Here is a 20075-nt window from a genome sequence, read left to right on the forward strand (position 1 = left end):
CGAAGAAACAGAGAACTGAAGAGTTGGAAGGGGATCCCCGAGGGTCATCTAATCCAACCCTCCCCTGCAGTGCAGGAATCTCAGCTAAAGCACCCATGACAGATGGCCACAGACACATATACACCCCTTCTCCCTGAAAACTCATGCATGTGTGAACCACACCAACCCCTATAAACAGCCATAATAAGCAACCCCAATCCTGCTGGTCTCAAAAAGCATTCAGCAGCAAAACATCAATGTAAAGGTATCCTCCCCCCCAAAAAAATTAATGTTTAGGCGGGGTTGGTGTGGTTCACACATGCATGTGGGTGACCATGGGCTTAGCCAAAGCTGTTTTTTCTGGGGGGATGCAGGAGTACACATACCGCTAAACATTTTGTATAATAATAATAATAATAATAATAATAATTTATTTATACCCTGCCCATCTGGCTGGGTTCCCCCAGCCACACTGGGCAGCTTCTAGCAAAATATTAAAATACAACAATAATCTAAGTTCGTCCTCATTGAGGGGCAGTATTTCAATATGAGTAGGAAAATGAGAGTACCCCTAAACATTTTTTTAGAAAAAAAAACATAACTCACTGAGGTTCTGCCCTCCCCCCAAACATAAAGCCTGGCTACACCTGTGTGGGTGAGGGCTTGATTTCGGCACACACAGAGCCTCTGCTCACTTGGAGACGGGGACTGTGAACTGGCTTCACTGAGAAAATAGATTGCCTGTGAGGTGATAGGAACCTATGTGGCAGTGTATCTGCAGTAGCCCATTCATACATGCAAGCCATCGTGTAATGTACACCAAGTGATGGATGTGCATGTGTGGCCTTAGCACCACCCTGCCACTAGAGGGGATGGGAGGCAAACCTGGAGACTTCAGGCCAGCCCTGGGGGTTTGGCAACCCTAGTAAAGAGAGAAAACTGGGGCAGCTCCCTCAAACTTAAAAGAGTTTGACTTCTGAACTGGGGGAGGGGGGTTTGAAGGGAAGATTGGCAGGCACCTTGGCAGGACATGGTGGGCACCATGTTGGCAAAGCCAGATGGAGGCAATATTGAGCTAGGTATCCCAACAACCTGATAGGGTGCGAGGCAATGTCATGTGCTCCTGGCATAAGGCCTCAAATTTAACTCCTCAGCATAGGATTGGGAGCTGAAAGGATCTCAGACTATACTGTAAATATGTGGGGCAGAGAGGAAGGAGGGGAACGGAGGAAAGCACATCTCCCCCTCCCACAAGGCTTTCTCTTGAGTGGGGGGGGGGGGTGAGGCAAGATTCAAACCCAGGTCTTTGTGACTCATCAAGGCTCACATGCTGAGCCCCCACATTGCATTATTATTATTATTATTATTATTATTATTATTATACGCCACCCTTCATCCAAAGATCACAGTGGTTTATAATATGAAAACACAAAAATGCATGCCATAATAACAAACAAAAACAATACCCCCTCCCCACAGTATTACAGTTGGACCAAGAGCTAAACAAACTCAGGTTGAGAGATAGCTCAGACTGTATAGCATGAGACTTTTAATCTCAGGGTTGTGGGTTTGAGCCCCATTTGGGTGAGATTCCTGCATTGCAGAGGGTTGAACTAAATGACCCTTGTGGTCCCTTTTCTACAAATCTATGATTCCTGCTCCTCTGCTGCCCTATGCCCACCGCCACGCATTTTGGGCTCTTGTACCCACAGAGTTACACTAGCAGAGTGCAATTATAACACTTAGCTGGTATGGCCTGGTGCTGGTATATCTTTGGAACTTCTCTTTTTTTTAAAAAAAGATATTTATTAGAGGTTTAGAAATTACAGGAAAAAGGAAAAAGGAAAACAACAAAAAATTCAACAAGACATACATTTCGATACATAAAAAAAGAAAAATAAAAAACATAAAAACCAATACAACAATACAACAATAAAAAACACACATCCAATACTCCATATCTTTATCTTTCGTTTGCTTGTTTCCTCGACCTCCTCACACCTCCCTTTTTGTATTCTAATTTAGTTAATTTTTCCAGCAAATTCTTTCCATCTTTCTCAATTTTTGTTAAGTAATTTATCTTAACGGTCTAACATATTAATTCACTCAGCAAATCCTTGCTATCTGTCACTGTGTTCTGTCATTCAATTTACCTTAATTTATTTTAACCTTATCTTACCATAAAATACCTTAAAGCTTAAAACTTAATGTTTATTTATACATAACTCCTTGTATCATTTCTACTAAAGCCAAATAGTTTCATTCCAACATTTTTCCTAATACTCATTAGTTTTACACTAATTCTAAAAATATTTTTTTAAAAAAAAAACTTTCTTCCAATCTTCATCCAACGTCTCTTCTTCCTGGTCTCGGTTATGTCAGTCCTTACTGTCCATTCCATCTAGTCCATCAACCTGGTGCTCTTGTGTCCGAGGCTCTTAAGTCTCTTCCATGCCCCTTCTGCAGATCTTCTTCTTGTTTATACCTGCACTTTATCTTGTCTTCTGTTGATCTTTTTCTTAGTTTCTTTCCTTTCTCATTGAGGAATAGAACTCGGGGAGACTCCGACCCAAAAATATCTCCATCTCCCCTCAGCAGATCAGCCCATTCCCCACAGTCCCATTCCCCACACTCAGCACTGTAGTCCAAAAAGTATTTAAAAGCATGTTTCAAAGACCCTCCAAAATTAAAAGCCCCCACAACTCGAGACCCCCCCTGGCCCACTCCAGATTCAATCTTCAAAAACAGCGGCTTATGCTCCTGTAGGGCCTCGGGTCTCTCCATTTGTGTTACTTGAGGTTCAACAGCGACCTCCTCCATTATCTTCTGCACTTGCACTTGCCCTGTCAAAACAAATTCCTGAGTTGGCTCCTGGATGGTTACTTTTTTTTTTTCCCCATAAAATATTTATTGCAAATTTTAAACAAAATAAAGGTTAGCAAACATACATAATGCCATCACAAGAAGAAATAGAAAAGATTTACAGAATAAAGGGGAAAAAAGAAAGAAAGAAAAAATAAGAAAAAAAGGGGGGGAAATGCATAAAATCACTTTGTCCATAAATCATATTTCCATAGACTTTGGACTTCCTCACATCACCTATTCCTGCGTTCTCAATCATACAGTTATAAACAGCAATTTATTGCCTTATTTCAAATCATCTCAATGGTTCTCGGATATTGTGTCCCCAATTATCAATGTTTTTGTCATATATTAAACCAATTATTTTAAACATAATATTATCTCAAATATCATCATTATCTTATACATCGCTTACTCATATCTCTTATAGCTGAATTACTGATGCCATATTATTTTCTGTCATGCATTCTCCTAACACTCATACAGCTTATAGTGTTTTTGTAGATAGTCTTTAAACTTCTTCCAGTTCTCTTCCACCGCCTCTTCTCCCAGGTCTCGGATTCTGCCAGTCATCTCAGCCAACTCCATGTAGTCTGTCAGTTGCGTCTGCCATTCTTCCAGTGTGGGCAAATCTTGTGTCTTCCAATATTTTGCGATGAGTATTCTTGCTGCTATTGTTGCATACATAAAAAAGGTTCGATCCTTCTTTAACACCCTCTGGCCAACAATACCCAAAAGGAAGGCCTCTGGTTTCTTAGAGAAGGTATACTTAAATACCTTTTTCAATTCATTATATATCATTTCCCAGAAAGCCTTAACCCTAGGGCAGGTCCACCAGAGGTGAAAGAATGTTCCTTCAGTTTCCTTACATTTCCAACATTTGTTATCAGGCAAGTGGTATATTTTTGCAAGCTTGACTGGGGTCATGTACCACCTATATATCATTTTCATAACGTTTTCCTTCAAGGCATTACATGCCGTGAACTTCACACCGGTGATCCATAACCTTTCCCAGTCAGCAAACATAATGTTGTACCCAATATCCTGTGCCCATTTTATCATAGCTGATTTAACCATTTCATCTTGTGTGTTCCATTTTAACAGCAAGTTATACATTTTTGAAAGTACCTTAGTCTTAGGTTCTAACAGTTCTGTTTCTAATTTCGATTGGATGGTTTCTATATGAATATTCACCGTTTGTCCAAAGTTTTTGACTGCAACAGTCATCAAATCCATCTTCTCATGCATCTGCTCCAACAAAGCGCTTGTCTTGCAAAAAGCAAGCACCAAAACTTCTTCTAAACACATTTTTATTCAAGGCCAGAGTCTGGTCTCACGATCCTAATCTTGCAGCTGTAAAATCCCCAAATCGACTCCAGCAACAATTTAACAAGCTCCCTCTAGAGGAGACAATTTCTATTTGTATCCATCTTTTGTAAACAGGTCCAACAAAAGAAAATTACTTTCATTTTTCATATATTTTGTATCTTTTGATTGCAAAAGGCAACATTGGAATCAGTTTGTTTCTCTCTTTTTTTTTCAACTATCTGTCAAAAGATGTTCCATTCACAGTCAATGAGCTTCCCCAAGAATTTCTGTCTCTGGCACCCCGTTCCCAGGTTTGAGACGGTGGAAATCTATCTTTCTTTACTCTCTCTCCTGCAGGCTTGAACAATCAAAATTCCCCCCTTTTCTTCTGCTTCCAAAAGGGGTTTTGATGGTTATAACTGAAGGAAATTTAGTCCTTTATATACGACTTTCCAGACTTTAGCTTGCAAATTTTTGCTTCAGTCTATTTACAAAAAGCGGAAGGCGGACTTCCTGTTTAGAACCTTCCTGCTTCGGTGCCAAATTAAAATGTTTCTTAATCCAATTTTCCGTTTTACTCACGGGTACTCGTTTAGAGTCCAATTGTCCACAGGAAAAAGTCAGCGCTCTCTGGCAACGGCTGTGCGGCTTCACTCCGTAAAAGTAGCAGTCGATTCAAAACACCGCGCCACTCACCCCACGTCGCTTCGGATCCCTGAAAAGGGGTTTCCCTGCAAGTAGGGGAGGCGCTCCTGGTGTCAGCCGAATCCCACGTTCCCAGGCTTCCGCCGCCTGGGATTTTTAAAGGGTTTCTGCCTTCGCTGCGGCAGCAAGACCCGATTTTCACGGAGCGGGTTCCTCCCGGTCAGAGGAACTCCGCCATTACCGATGGCGCTAACCCGGAAGTCTATCTTTGGAACTTGTCACCACAAGGGTATTTATTTATTTTTAGGTGTCTTTATTCTAAAGACTTTTAAAATTTCCACCCAAGCTTTCCTTGATCTGTAAGACTGGACCCTGTTTTTATTCGTTTGAATCCCTTGAAATCCTGTTTTGGTTGGTTTTAACATGCTTTTATACTACCGTTTTACTGGTTTTGTGTTGTATTTCTGTTTTAATTACATTGTTGGTTTTTTATATTGTATACTCTAGAGATTTTTTTTTAATTAAATGGTTTATAAATTGTTTTAAATAAAATACATGAATAAAAGCTCACATTGATTACTCCTGAAGGAAACACCTTTCTAGACTCAGCAGGCATATTTCAATTAAAATAGAACTTTTCACACCCTAGAGATCCTAAGAAGTTTATGTGGGACAGAAAGTGTTTCAGTGACAGAATTGTTTTTACAGCCATATAGGTGTAATAGGCACAGGTGCCTTGAGAGCAAAACTCAGCCAACCTAAGTAGATAGGATGGAGTCAACCCTGATTTCCCTTTTGTGTATCCAGCTTCTCCTCAACCTTATTCTGCCACCTTCCTGACTCTCAACCAGTTTTCCCAGAGGGAAAAGGACCTTGACATGAAAGAGATTCCTCTCCTCTTCCTATGCATACTTACTTGGGAGTAAGCTCTACTGAATACAGTGGCTCTTACTCCTGAGTCAACATGCTCCATGAAATCACAAACTGACTGAGTCTCAGTATGTAAGATGGACCAAAAACAAAAGTTGGACTTCAATTTTATTCCCTCTTAACTGCATCAAACTTACCTTCTGATGTTATAAGTATAGGATTGCTCCACGGAAAACCATGTGCAGGGCAAGCCTAAGGATAGTACTCAGAATTAAGCTTCAATTAGCTTTCTCCTAAATAAGCATTCGTAGGATTGCTAGCTGCATTAGCCCCACAAAAGACTTGAAAACTAAAGTGGATTCAATACAATTATGTGCCAGTTCAGATGACTTGTGGCTCAAGACCCATGTGAGAAAGAACAACAGTGTTTGCACGGGCTGTTTATGAATATATAGGCGGCAATTCTAGTGAGGGGGGAAAACAGGATGCTCTATTTGTATGGGCTGCTGAATAAATGAATAAAGAGGTGGCACTGAAAACCACTTATTAGTGGTTTAGGATGTTCCTACTCTTGAGAGGCTGTCTCTTCTGTTGCAATGCCTTCATAGTTGCATAACACTTTAGGCTCACACTCCCTTTTGCTAGGGTGGCAGTGCAGTAAACAGGTTCTTCCTGGGAATTCAAGCATCCAGCTAGCAAATGTGGTGCTCAGAGAGGTGATGGATGATTTGACGACTAGTGTGTGATGCAACTTGGCAAAAGAGCTTCTGTACTCCAGATTACTAACAATGGACAGCATGCATCCTGCCGAGATGACAGATAGTATGCTGGTGAGTATCTTAGGGGAGACCTGTTTAAGTAACCAACTCTGTCTAAGTATACCTGGCTTTGGTCTTATGCTCTTAGACAATAACATAAATCGAATATTTATTATCTTTTATAATATACTCAAAGTTTAATCAATAAGCCAAATATATGACATTGTGCTGTGAGGCCTACATCACATACAGTGGTACCTTGGGTTAAGTACTTAATTCGTTCCAGAGGTCCGTACTTAACCTGAAACTGTTCTTAACCTTAAGCACCACTTTAGCTAATGGGGCCTCCTGCTGCTGCTGCGCCGCCGGAGCACGATTTCTGTTCTCATCCTGAAGCAAATTTCTTAACATGAAGCACTATTTCTGGGTTAGCGGAGTCTGTAACCTGAAGTGTATGTAATCTGAAGTGTATGTAACCCGAGGTACCACTGTACTTGAAACATCTGGGAGTTTCCTAGCTTGGCAAATACAGTATACTTAATCTTTTTGCTTTTCCTTCTTTGCCCTTCTCTTTAAAAATTTACCACAGGCCAGAACATAGAAAGCTAAAAGTCAGACCTTTGTTGTATCTAGCTCAGTATTGCTGACACTGGCTGAAAAGCCCTAAAACAGAGCTGAAAAGTTTGTATCTGTGGCAAATGGGTTGTACCTTCCAGCCATTTCAAGGTAGGACAGGTTGCAGGACACTTTGTTACTTACTGCAAGGTAGAATTGGCAGCATCTATGTATTTTTAACTCTTTGCTAGAGTTTTTGTCACAGCATCTTAGATTAAGGTAAATCGACACTCCCCCCCCCTATTGAGCCAGACCCAGATAAAGAAGCAGGAGCCTAGGAAACCACAAATTACCATAGTTATCTTCTTCTCCCCTATACAGCTATAGGGAAAATAGTTCCTGACAGAGCTACTTAAGGCATCAGGCAATGGTCACCTCTGCCGCTCATTAAACTTTTGAGTGCCCCCCCCCCCCGCTGCCAACGTGGTCATGAGGTGATGAGAGTGTTTACCTTTTTCTCTTTGGAAAGTACCGGTATGTAGAGGTTAAGGAGGAAGTTGGGACGTTTCCCCCTTCTTTTTCAGCTTTATGTGCTTTTCAAGACTCAGGTTAATTGAGAAAGCAAAATCTCTCTCTCTCTCTCTCTCTCTCTCTCTCTCTCTCTCTCTTGGGGGGTAGGGGGCACTGATCCAAGAGACAATGGACCAGAGGGGTAGCGCCCTAAGCAATCAAAAATCCAAGTGTACTCAGGGGCCTAAAAACTTTGGCAACCCTTACCTTTGTCATAAGAATTTAAGGTGTCAAATATATAAATTAAACGTTCATAAATTTACAAGGCAAACACATAAGTATATAAACCACGCGTCTGAAATAGTACAGGAGAGCAGTCCTGAAACCATTTTGACTCTCCCAAATTGACCTCAAATGTTTCTCTGCAAAGAGGAAAAAAACAGGAAAGCCTCTCCATTGTCTTTTGCTTGCCTGTCTTTAGGACATACGGTATTTGTGTATGAATTGGGTGGCCCTGTGACCTGGATTCAGGAATTAAAGTATTTACCATCACAAAAGAATGGCCAGGCTGCCCAAGGAAAGCAATCAGTGACCATTGTCAGGTATCCTGGGAGGCAGGATTTCTGTTGTAGACTGCCTCCTTCTGTGATATACGTATGATGTTTTTGGGGGTGGTCTTGAGCTACAGGGTGGGCAATTTCAAAAGTCTATATAAGGGGTTGCACACCATTGTTCCGGGTTCTTCCTCCCTCCTGCATGTGGTGAGTGAGGACCCTGTTGCAACAGTTTAACAAAGATCAGGCTAACTAGCTGCTTTGCTTCTCAATATTCTCTGGTTGGCCTCTGTTATTTTCTCCTACCGATGGGGAACCCACTTAAGGACTCTATACGGGCTCTTGGATACCCCATAAGGGAAAAGGAACAGGTTTTTTCTACATCACCCTAGACATTCTATATTGCATAATGAACAGGTTGCCTTTGAGAATATGCAGAGTGCTTCCCCACCTCCAGGAACCCATGTTTGAAAAGCAGATCTCATGCCAAGTTAGTCACATGTAGTTAAGAAAATATGGCAAGTCCGCCATGTGTTCGCAGTATAACAATAATAAATTGCAAAGAACAGCTCAGATTATCTCCTACTACTTTTAAATACTTATAACTCTCTAATGTACAGGCATCAAATACTAAACAATAAAAGGCAAAGACGTCTGACAGATATTACTGTCAGCCAGGCCAGAAAAAGATTTTGGGAGGATCCACTGCTTAGCATCATAATTAGCTAGACAGCTAAGCTACCTGTTAATTTTGTGGCAATGTCTTCTTAGACTCGGGAAGTCACTGGAAATAATGGGCTAACCCACTAATTAAACATAGGATGTTAATGGTTGCTCACAATGCCCAAAATTGCTACCACACAATTGCATGAAGTATGTTAACATGTGACTTGCATGTTTGTTACATGTTCACCATCTTTACAGAGCTTAAACATCATCAAGTAGTAGCTGTGTGTTCCCAAATGTTTTGAAAGGCACACTTGACCTGAGGTTCTCTGGGCAAGCTGTTGTCCAACAACTACAGATATATAAAAACACATATTGACTGTGCAGACTGTTCTTGAGAAAAAGCAGTCACTTCCAGGTGACCTGTTTATTGAGCACTCATCCTGATTTGTTTGTGGGGAGGCTATATGACATTGCAGTATTACAGCAAGCAATAATTCTCTCACCCTGATTAGTACAATTTCCCCTCACTTTCCTAATTTCAAAAACTCCACAAGAGTGCTATATCAACCTTAATTGTGCAATCTTAATTTGTTGATTGAATCCCACCCAAAAATAATGATAGTTTGGAAGCTCCCAATAAATAAATAGGAGGAATATGACCCTTCCTTTAGGAAGGAGGAGGATAGGAAAATGTTTTGAGACTCAGCTGTTGTTCAGATTAACATTATCACTGAATATGTCTTGATAGCTGTGGGACTGCTTACAGCATCAAAAAGACTCTCCTTTCTGAACCAGCTTTAAGTATTATTTAATTTTTATTTAATCAAAGTTTTTTTGCAGAACTCTGTTAGTGCTTGTCCACACCAGAGTTTACTGTTTGGACTACTCCGATTAAATGGGAATACAAAGAATGTTACCCTTAAACAACACAAATCCTGATGCTTTTCTCTTGTAAATTTGATTTTACCTGATATGGGAGTAATCTGATACACTGGGGAAAACATGCATCAAAGTAAAGTGTGGAAATATAGGCAATTTAGACTTTTAAAATATCTCCTTCTAAGCTACTTCCAAAGTTCCTCACACATTTGTGTGGTAAGTTAAAAAGAGACCACGCGTGTGGTAAGTTAAAAATGGTTTACTAACAAACTCTTCAAAGGTCAGATTCAAGTGCTTTTGAATACAGCAGCAAGAAAAGATAGGCAGTATGACTTAGGTTCCAAAAATGGTTGTCCTAAATCATTTGTATATAAACACAAAGAAAGCTTGCATAAGCCACATAGTCTAAGCTTGGAGCAGCCAGTTTACTTGTAGGGGTCTCATGGTGGATTTAAAAACAAAGGCCTGAAAATCCTTTTTCCCACGGTGAGGAGGAAGGCCTTGCTAAGCCTGGCAGGACATCTTGATCTTAACCACTTCATGCATTAATTAGAGTTAAGTATATTGGTTATATGTGACCAGTGGCGTAGCGTGGGGGGTGCAGGGGGGGCCGGCCGCACCGGGTGAAACATCTGGGGGGCGCTCGCACTCGCAGCTCTCTGCCCCTACCTGGCTCACTCACTCTCTCTCACTGCAGTGCTGGCTGTGCGAATCTGATCCGAGCCGCCGGGTCGCCGCCCACTGTGGAGGGGGGAGGTGCCAGGCGTGCAGTGCGGTGCGGTGCGGAGAGAGAGCGAGGGACTATCGGGTTAGGGGGCGCAAATTACTTGCCTTGCCCCGGGTGCTGACAACCCACGCTACGCCACTGTATGTGACTAGATATCTTCATATAATCCTTCATATTATTTGGGGCCGGATTTTTAGGTCAGTCAGTGATAATAGCTTTTAAATAGGCCAGAGTGGTAGCATCTCTTATACTGGACATTGCGTATAGATTTCAAAGAATATATAAGCAATCATGTTTTAATATTGTACTGGGGGCAGGGCAAACACCAGCCTGCAAATTGAATTAACACAATCAGAATGGAGAACTCAAACTCAGATCTTACAGGGTTGGCTTCAGAATTGAGGGGGTTTATGGACAAAGTGCTCTCAAGGGAGCCCCCTTCTCTATCAGAAGGTGTACTTGGCAGCAATGGGCGACAGCAGCAAAGTATACTTCTAGCAACAGCACTATGTGACTGGGTCTAATAACCATTTCAATTTCCCACAATGCTCTCACAGTCGTATTGTTCCAGGGCATTGTGGGAAATTTAAATGGCAGGTGGTCTGAGTCACTTGGCACTACTTGCAGCACTAGACCAAGAAAAGGGCCCAGGGAAAAATCAACAGGGGCCCTGACAGGGCCCTGGGGCCTTGGCAGCCGCCCAAGAATGCCAGGTGCTGGTGCCTGCTCTAAAATCCCATCTGAATGATGTTTGTGCATGATGTCATCCCTACATATGAAAACAATTATTAGGTAAACATTTATAATAATAGTAATTAAAACCAGCTAAATTACATCAAGGGTGTGTGTGTGGTGCTAAACAGGAAAGGTCTAGAGTGTGAGAAAAGACGACCAACCCACTTCTGATAAGGAAGATGCATGATCCGATCTCCTAGTATTTTGTTTAAATTAAAAAAGGGACAGGGGCACGGGCACTGAATTGGATCAGAGCAGTGGTACTGGGGAATGGGATACTTAACTCCTCTTGATCTATTTGCAGGTGGGGCGAAAGGCAGGAGATAGGATTGCCATATTTCAAAAAGTGAAAATATGGAGGAAAAAAAGTTGTTGAGCTTTTTGGGGGGAGGGCAAAGCCCTAGGAGAGATTAAAAAAAACAATATTCAGCAGCACTCGTTAACTCTCGCTGCTTTCAATGAAGGGCAGCATGAGAGCTCAGCTATTCCTCTAAAATAAAATTGTCTTAAAATTGGGTGATCATGCCTTGTGTCATTGAGCAATTAATTGCTCAGCCCCTTTGGCGCATTTGTGCTGATGAAATAATCATCTTCTAATCTGTTTGCAGGACATTGTGATTAGCTCTGGGCAAGCCATAGCCTGACTGGCTAGAACACTCTTTACATTCTAGGCTGTATTGCCCAGGATTTTGCTAGGAAATCAGGGAAACTGAGACTCCTTTACTGCATTGTTCTGCTCCTGTAATGGCCTTGATCCTTGCTTCATTCTTTCTACCCAGCATAGGAGACAACTCCTAGGGTCAAGGGGGCTTGGGCCCTCCCACAAAATATTTGAGGGGGCTGCCCCCCCAGTTGATGGGCATTGCCATTCAAATGGTGTGTGCGCACCATGTAATGTGCACCATATCATATGGGGCAGGGCTTACCTGAGCCCCCCTATTTTATTAAAGCTGGCACCCCAGTTTTCTCCCAGCCCCATTTAATGCAAATCAAGGGAAAGAGCAATTAAGCTGTAGTGTGACTTTCAAACACCTGTTAACCTTGATAGCTTTCGTTCTAAGACACTTCAGCACTAACCATACACATGCAATTTGACATGAGGAGATAATCATACGCTATGCCACTCACTATTAACTAACTTTCCTTCATCTTTCTTCCCCAACTCAAAAGGCTACTTTTGATTTTTAAAGTCCTAAATAGCCTAGAACCACAATATTCAATCACCTTCTTGCATTTGAGTATACCTGGATGCCTAGATCATCTTCAGAAGTCTTTTTAAGTGTTCCTGTGGAACAACAAGTGTGGGAGAGAGGCAGGCATATAGGATAGGATCTTATCTCTTGCCTGATGCCTTTCTCATATGAGGTGATTTTACTGGGGCTTCTTGGCTGCATAATATTGATGCTGTTGATCTTACTTATTTTTGATGAATTGTCTATCAGGAATCTGTTCCTTTTATCTGTTGTCTGCTTTATGTATTTTAAAAATGTTGTTTTTTATTATGCCTGGTGTTTTAACTTCAAGTCGTTCTGTGGATTCATGGTGAATGGAAAGGCAGGCTACAAATATTTTTAATTAACAAACCAAACATCCTCTTCTCACTAAAAGACGCTAACAAAGCAACAAGTGTCCTCAGTGCTGTATTGATCCTCCGTGCAGGAAACTTCAGAAATGCACTTGAAGTATCCGTACAAACCACTAGGGAGCATTTGTGGTTTTGTGAAGCTTGAGGAAGAGGAATGTGGATTGTTGTGCCTGTAACATTTAATTTACATCACAGGCAAATGCAGCAAGCTGGAGACCAAAGGATGAAGTAGGGGCTTTGCAGATGGAAACAGCAAGGAACCCTGTGGCACCGTATACTAACAGATTTATTGTGGCATAAACTTTGGTTACACTCAGCTAACAAAACAGAATGCTCCAGAATTTTAGAGCTATCTTGCTGGATGGGACTTACTCCCAGATAAGTGTGTATAATTATTACAGCCCAACTGATGTTAATGCAATTATAGCTTGCTGAGTTTCAAGTATGTTTGGGGCTTGTGAACACACACATATATGTGCTCTCTCTTACAAATTATGTAAATGACAAAGTTTTGAAGGACATTAAATAGTAACCATTTGACTATAGCATAAGCATTTGATGACTGCTCTGCAGCAACAAACTACAGTACAGAACTTTCAAAAACTTTCAATACGTTTTTAGAGATACTATAGGATACTTAATTTCATCTAAGCTGCCCTGTGAAATGTTGAGTGTAGCCACATCCTATTCTAAATTAAGACAGGTAAACAGTTTCAGAAATGTTTGTTACAGACTAAAAATTACATGGTTGTTCACCTTGACGGAGAAGTCAATGCTGCTTTCAAAACGTTTTATTTGATTATTGCTGTTATTAGGAAAAAAAGGTTGCAATTTTAAACTACAAGAAAATTTGACTGTTGTTTATATAACACAAATGAAAGAGTTAATTGTAGTGTTTTGACTGTTCCAGGCGTTGCTAAGATACGCTCTTGGGGTTTAGCCAATGAAAAGCACTGCTGATGACATAATGGTGTTGCTTCATGTTTCCGCTGTCTTGCCAAGTCAAAAACTGCTGGAGATTTGACAGGCTACAGTTCTCTGGGAAGCTCGGTTTTCATTGCTGTTGCAATTGCTGAGAGCTATTGCTTTTCAAACTTCCTCTTGTCTTCTCTGGAAATATAACCTTCCTTGATAATGCAGCAAATTCTAGTCACCTTTCAAGCAGCTGTGGTCATCTGATTGCTTTTCTATGTGACCAGAATAGTTTTCAGCTGGTGAAGAGCGATATGGAAATTTATTCTTCTAGTTAGGAACTGAGAACGGATCACGCATTCGGGTATATTGCATAAATAGATAAAATTTAAAATCATGCAGGATTGAGAACATTGTGCTACAATTGCTGCAACAGCCAGAAAAATCAAGTGGTTTGCCAAAACCCTCAGCATTTTTCAAGTGGCCCTTGGGTTGGGGGGATGGTTGGGAAATCACGGCCAGCAGTTCTCCAGGATTTCAGACAGGAGCCTTTCCTGGTCATACTTGAGATGCTGGGGCCTTTTGCCTGCAAATCAGTTGCTCTGCCACTGAAGTACGGGCCTTTTCCTCTTCATTCTGCCATTACCCCTAGGCAGAAATAATTCCTACAACCATAACAGGCACACGTAACATTTCACTGCTCATGTTGTGTTATATTTCTTGGAAAGGGCTCCTGCATGTCTTCTTCCTCTTCTTAAAATGCTCTAAGCACTGCTATTTTTCTATAAAAAGACGTGCCATAACTTACCATGAACACCTCCCTCGTTCTCTTAGAATAGCAATGGCTCCCAGCTGAGAGGTGCCGGAACGGAGGTCTGGTGAGTTCCTGCTGAAAAAAGACCCTGGCTCTAAGACTTAAGGCATAAATCCAGCAGCATGTTGTGATGGTGGTCATAGTCGATAAGGCTTTTTGAACTGGATAATTGAGGCTGGCTTGCTCACATGTGAATGGCGGGTTTGAACCAGATCAAACTCTCACATGTTTATTTCCTCGTTCTGACACTTGCACCCGTTCCATTGCAAGGTGCATGCTGTTAGGAACATGAAGATTCATCTCTGTGTGAAGTAATGTACAAGTAGGTACTCACTGTTCTAAGAAGATACATTTGCACATCGTACTAAACTGGGATTGGTTTCTACCTGCCTGTTCCTGTTACCGTATTCTCAATAAAGCCTGCACAGTACTTGTTTCAGGGCATGTTTTTGAGCAGCACAGAGAGGAAAAGCCTGAGTTTGATCATAGCTGAAAACTAGAATTTGTTGTAAATATTGGGAAAGTTATTCTTTAGGGGGAAATTCGATTTAGGGTGAAAGGGATTTAAAAAATAATAATAATATGACTGCATAGCTGCTACAAAAAGAACAGACTTACTTTTCTCAGGCCTTCTAATTCTTAATTCAAAATCTGAATTATTCTCAATTTGTGTAACTATATTTTGGTAATAGATGGCAGCGCTACTTATCTCCTCCTCACCCCACCCTCCCCATTGGCATTCTGAATTTCAGGCTTATTCACACTTTGGGACCTTATTTTAAATCTGTGCCATCTGGTTCTTTGCCAGTCTGGATTATATGCCGCCCCAATTTAGTCTTCAGATGGAAAATGTTCAAAAAAAGATTACTGATATGGTAAATTAGCATTTGTGTGCATGATAAAGCTCTTAGATAACTGTTATCATGCCTCACCTATACTGCACTTCCTTCCTTCCTTCCTACAAACTCTCTCTCTCTCTCTCTCTCTCTCTCTCTCTCTCTCTCTCACAAGGATGGTTTGTATGGTTACTCTCACTACTGCAGCTCTCCACTTTTCTAAATCATTATTTGAGAGAAACTCTAGAAACTAGGTGAAAAGAGACTGAGGTACAGGCTAAGAGATATTCTGATGCCAAGAAATCCACCAGAGGCATTTTTTTTCTTTCCCAGTCTCTGACTACTTTTTGCCTTTACTATTCATGTGGTTTTTCTGTTTTTTAATTAAGCTCCCAATGCAGTCATGACAGTGGTGAAAGCAAACAGGAACAGACAGGCATTCAAAACGTTATGGGAGGCTGGAAAAAGATAGCCCACATTCATCACTAAATTTAAGAGTACTATCTATAACATTATGAGAGTTCCAGTAGAAGATATTATCTGCCAGTGTGGTGTAGTGGTTAAGAGCGGTAGTCTCGTAATCTGGGGAACCGGGTTCGCGTCTCCGCTCCTCCACATGCAGCTGGTGGGTGACCTTGGACTAGTCTCTCAGCCCCACTCACCTCACAGAGTGTTTGTTGTGGGGGAGGAAGGGAAAGGAGAATGTTAGCCGCTTTGAGACTCCTTAAAGGGAGTGAAAGGCGGGATATCAAATCCAAAATCTTCTTCTTCTTCATTTACATCCCTGTAAACTATTCTGCCTGCCTACTCACACAACTGCAACACTTCAGCTTATTCCCTGAGGGCTCTTTACGGCACCTCGTGAAGAGTGCTGCTAAATAACCATATAATTGATAAATTGTACAACTGGTTACACTAATGTTTAAATAAGGTTTTAACATTATTAGCTGTTCGAACAACTGCATCACACATCTCACTTCAAATTGTGTGCAAAGCATTTTGAGGATAAAATCACTTGTATCTGCCTGCACCTTGACTGTGCTGTTGTAGCAGATGTGTCCAGAACACTGCCCAGTCCTGTTACGTTGGATGAGCTTCAGTTAGTAAGGCTTGAGGATGTGGACAAGGTGTTTGGTTTGACCACCTGTGCTCTTGCCCCTTGCTCATGGCTGATGAAAAGCTTACAGAGAGGCCATAGGTGGCTGGGTCTGGATAGGTGATTTGATGCCTCCCTTGTAAGGGGTGGTGGTGGTGGTCCCTGCTTGCTTGAAGGAGCCAGTGATAAGACCACTCCTTAAGAAACCATTTGCCAACAGAGCAAATAGCCCCAAATGGCTAGTGAAGCAACTCCATGCTACAGGGGCATGCCAGACAAAGTCAAATATCACAAACATTAAAATGCAAACATAAAACCCGAGCCATTCCCTAGTCTTAACTGGTAGAACTAAGTTCCCAGGTAAGTGGTTATAGGGTTTAATATCTCCAGTTACCTGGGTATAAGCCCCACTGAGCATAATGGGACTTACCGTACTTCAATGTAGATAGTGTTTTTCTTTGTGTGATGGTCACTGGTGTGGAATACTGTCACCCTTATTTTGCTGCCCATGAGATCCATTTAGTGCTGGCATCTATGACACTTTTACCAAGATGCAAGTATGGTACCTCATTTTTAACAACAACAAAAAACTGAGAAAAAGAGAATAACAAACATCAAACCATCAACCAGAACACATGTTTACTGAGGGGGGAAAGAAAGACACAAAAGTTGTAGACAGCAGCCATGTAAGTTCTGATACGTGAAACTAAATAAAGGGGAAAAAAGGGGGGGAGGACTGTGACAATATTTATAGAGCATTTTGCTTAAGCATACAATATAGGCTTTTAGCTCAACAGTGCCCAACCCTTCATTTTGATATAGGTAGGATGGTACGTTTGTGTCAACATTTCTCAGTCAAACATTACAAGTGCGAGAATAATTGTGATTATTACATAATTCTGGTGTTGCAATGCAAAGGTCACTGTCCTAGGATTTTTACAGTCTCTTCCAGTACCACCCTGTTAATGTTGACTGAAAAGTGAGTCCCATTTAATTCAATGGGACATATTTCTAAATAAGTATGTATAATAGGATTCTAGTCAATTGCATCTTTGTTCATAGTTTCTTAGGAGACGGAGTAGATTGTAATGTATGTTTACAGACTTAAAAAAACTCCACCTGTCCGTTGTATACAATGAATATATTGTTTTTGAATGCAAGGAATGTGTGCCATAAGAACAAAAGAAGAGCCTGTTGGATCAGGCTAATGCCCTATCCAATTCAGCATCTTGTTCTCAGAGTGGTCAACCAGATATCTGTGAGAAACCAGCAAGCAGGATTCAAGCACAAGAGTGCTCTCCCCTCTTGTGGTTTCCCTCAGCTGTTATTCAGAAGCATTACTGACTCCAACTGGGTAGGCAGAGCACAGCCATCCTGGCTCGCAACCCATCGACAGGCCTCCTGTCTCTGAATTTGCCCAATTCCCATTTAAAGCCATCTAGATAGACATCACTGCCTCCTGTGGGAGCGAGTTCCACAGACAAACAAAAATCTATATCCCAGCTCACTTTAGTATAAAAATGGTCTTCTCCAGTGGTTCCCAATGAGCTAAGTACTGCAGTGCAGACCCCCTGCTTTTCAAAAGCCAAGTCATGGACCCCCAACTTTGCAAAATGTGGTAGTTTTCGTTATGCAAATAGGGTCACGCCACCATACCCTCCAGCACAAAACTGGGATGTGCATGCATCTTCTGGGCCCTGCTCCTATGCGAGCACTGCACCCAAAAATGTGATTTTTTTTGGCACCAGTTTTGGGGCGATTTGTTCTCACGTGAGAGCATGGCTCCTCCAAAACAATGTCCCCAACAGTTGATGGGTATGTGCCACGGACCCCCTGGGCGGGTTACACAGACCCCCTGGGCCCTGTGGACCACCAATTGCGAACCACTGTTCCGACTCAAATTATACCAAAAAGTGGGGGAGGAGCGCAGAATTACAAAAATTAAGCGCAAACAACCCGAAGCAAAACAAGGGGAGGGGCCGACAATGCACAATTTGCCTTCGGGGGATCACCGCTCGTTCACGTGAAATCGGATCTGCGCGACCCACGAGCGCACGAATCCCCTAATAATGTGAGCGCACAGCCACAACTTGTGGTTGGCGAGATGCTCTGGGCGGAATTCTCCCTTAGCATTTTGCAGCGCGTTTTCTGGCCACGAAGAAGTTCCGAGCGCGTGAAAGGAATCTTGCTGCTGCAATTGCTCAAGAGGCAGCAGACACCCCTAGGAAAAGGCGGCGGGAAGTGCTGCCGCTTCCCCCAGAATGGCGGGAACTTCTCCTCTTGACCCCGGGCGCTAATTCCCCTCATCCTCGCTCGCGTCTGGGGGAGGCGGTGGCGCCGGCGCGCGGAGCTCTCGGCTTCTCGGGAGCCCAGCCTGCTTAGGGGGTGGGACTCGGGCGGGGCCGGGGCTCGCTTGCTCCTCCCTGCCGGGCCGGCGGGGGATAGTTTCGGAGCGGGCTCGAGGGCGGCGGCCGCTTGGTCCGAGGGAAGGCTGGAGCGGGGCTCCGGGGAGACCAAGCTCAGGGCGCGGGTCTAAAGGAGGCGCAGGCCCGGCGAGTTGCGGAACCGGCGGGAGCTCGCTGGTGGGCGCGGGCCGGGCTGCCTCTCGCAACAGGTCCCTAGGCAAACAAGGGCAGGCCGCTCCGCCTCCCCAGGCCCCAGCCATTGGTCTCCTCCTCGGTCCCCGAGGGGGAGGAAGCTTCACCCATCGCCTCAATGCGGTTCGGGGCCAAAATGATGCCGGTAAGTGCGCGAGCTTGCAAGAGAAGGGGCGCAGGGCGGGGAGGGGGGAAGACTTTCCTCCGGTGGGGCGAGGTCGCTAGATCCCCGGGGGGGGGGGTCGGGCTGGTTGGTGCCTTGGCCTCTGTCTGCGTCCGGAGATCTGGTCTTTTCTCTGGTGCAACGCAGGCGGAGATTGCTGCCGCCGCCGCTTCCCGGTCCAACTTCCAATGGAGGAAAAGTTGGGAAACGCGGCTTAGGATGGGGAATATTAAAAAGTTACACGCGGCGGCGGGATCTTTAGCGCTCCGTCCTCCCCCCCCCATCCAAATTGGGTATGTGGCGGGGAGGGAGGGAAGGATCTGGCCAGCTGCTCTCGAGGGATCGATCTAAGATGGGGCAGCTCAGTCCGGACGCGGGAGGATCAGCAAATGGAGCTGTTGTTCCTGCTCCTCGCGGCGAAACGCGTCGAGAAAATGGAGAGCTGCCCTCCCAGTGCCTTAGTGGATGGGGGGGGGGAGGAGAGAGAGAGAGAGAGAAAGAAAGAAAGAAAGAAAGAAAGAAAGAAAGAAAGAAAGAAGCTCATGCGCTACACTTTTTTCTCCCCCTCTTGTCTGCCAAATTCGTGTAACGTTTCCCCTTCCAGAAACCCTGACCAGTTTCGATTGCTTCCTTATTAGAAAGACGCAGACTTAACTAATACCCAGTAGTTCCTGCTTCTCCCTGTGGTCAGTTCAAGTCCAAGGAAATGGAGGATTATAAGCACAAGTTGTGCAGGTAAAAGGGCTATTAGGTTAGTAGTTCAAAAGCACTACGGCCAGCTGGTTGATTGTATGTATGTACCACGTTTGAGGTGTGTTTGGTAGCAAACCCCGATTTATTGAATGGAAGAAAGCAGGAACCAAAAAAAAGCCTGCCTATTTAAAGTAAGGGTTGGGGTTAGATATTTCAGGGAAGTAATTAAATTAAAAGGCTTTCTGCTCTCCAGTATAACAAGAACTAAGCAACTATTTCAGTCAGAAGCTTCTTCATTCTTTTTGTAGAAATTGTGCATCAATAAAGT

The 20075-nt window shown here is 43.0% G+C and overlaps 1 protein-coding gene across 2 annotated transcripts in view; it reads left to right on the forward strand.

Annotated features, from left to right (window-relative positions):
* The first annotated feature begins 6437 nt into the window (after positions 1–6437).
* Positions 6438–20075, forward strand: part of TP53BP2 (tumor protein p53 binding protein 2) — a 62060-nt gene continuing 48422 nt past the window's right edge. The window contains exon 1 of one of the 2 annotated variants that reach the window (XM_083496036.1): positions 6438–6494. In XM_083496036.1, coding sequence (XP_083352162.1) covers positions 6453–6494 — 42 coding nt within the window. In that variant the 5' untranslated portion in view covers positions 6438–6452. Of the gene's footprint in view, positions 6495–18316; positions 19037–20075 lie in introns of those variants that run through there. The other variant, XM_083496038.1, reaches the window with a different exon arrangement.

This window comes from Podarcis liolepis (genome assembly GCF_965112155.1).
Source record: "Podarcis liolepis genome assembly, chromosome: 3".
In the NCBI taxonomy this organism is placed as follows: domain Eukaryota; kingdom Metazoa; phylum Chordata; class Lepidosauria; order Squamata; family Lacertidae; genus Podarcis; species Podarcis liolepis.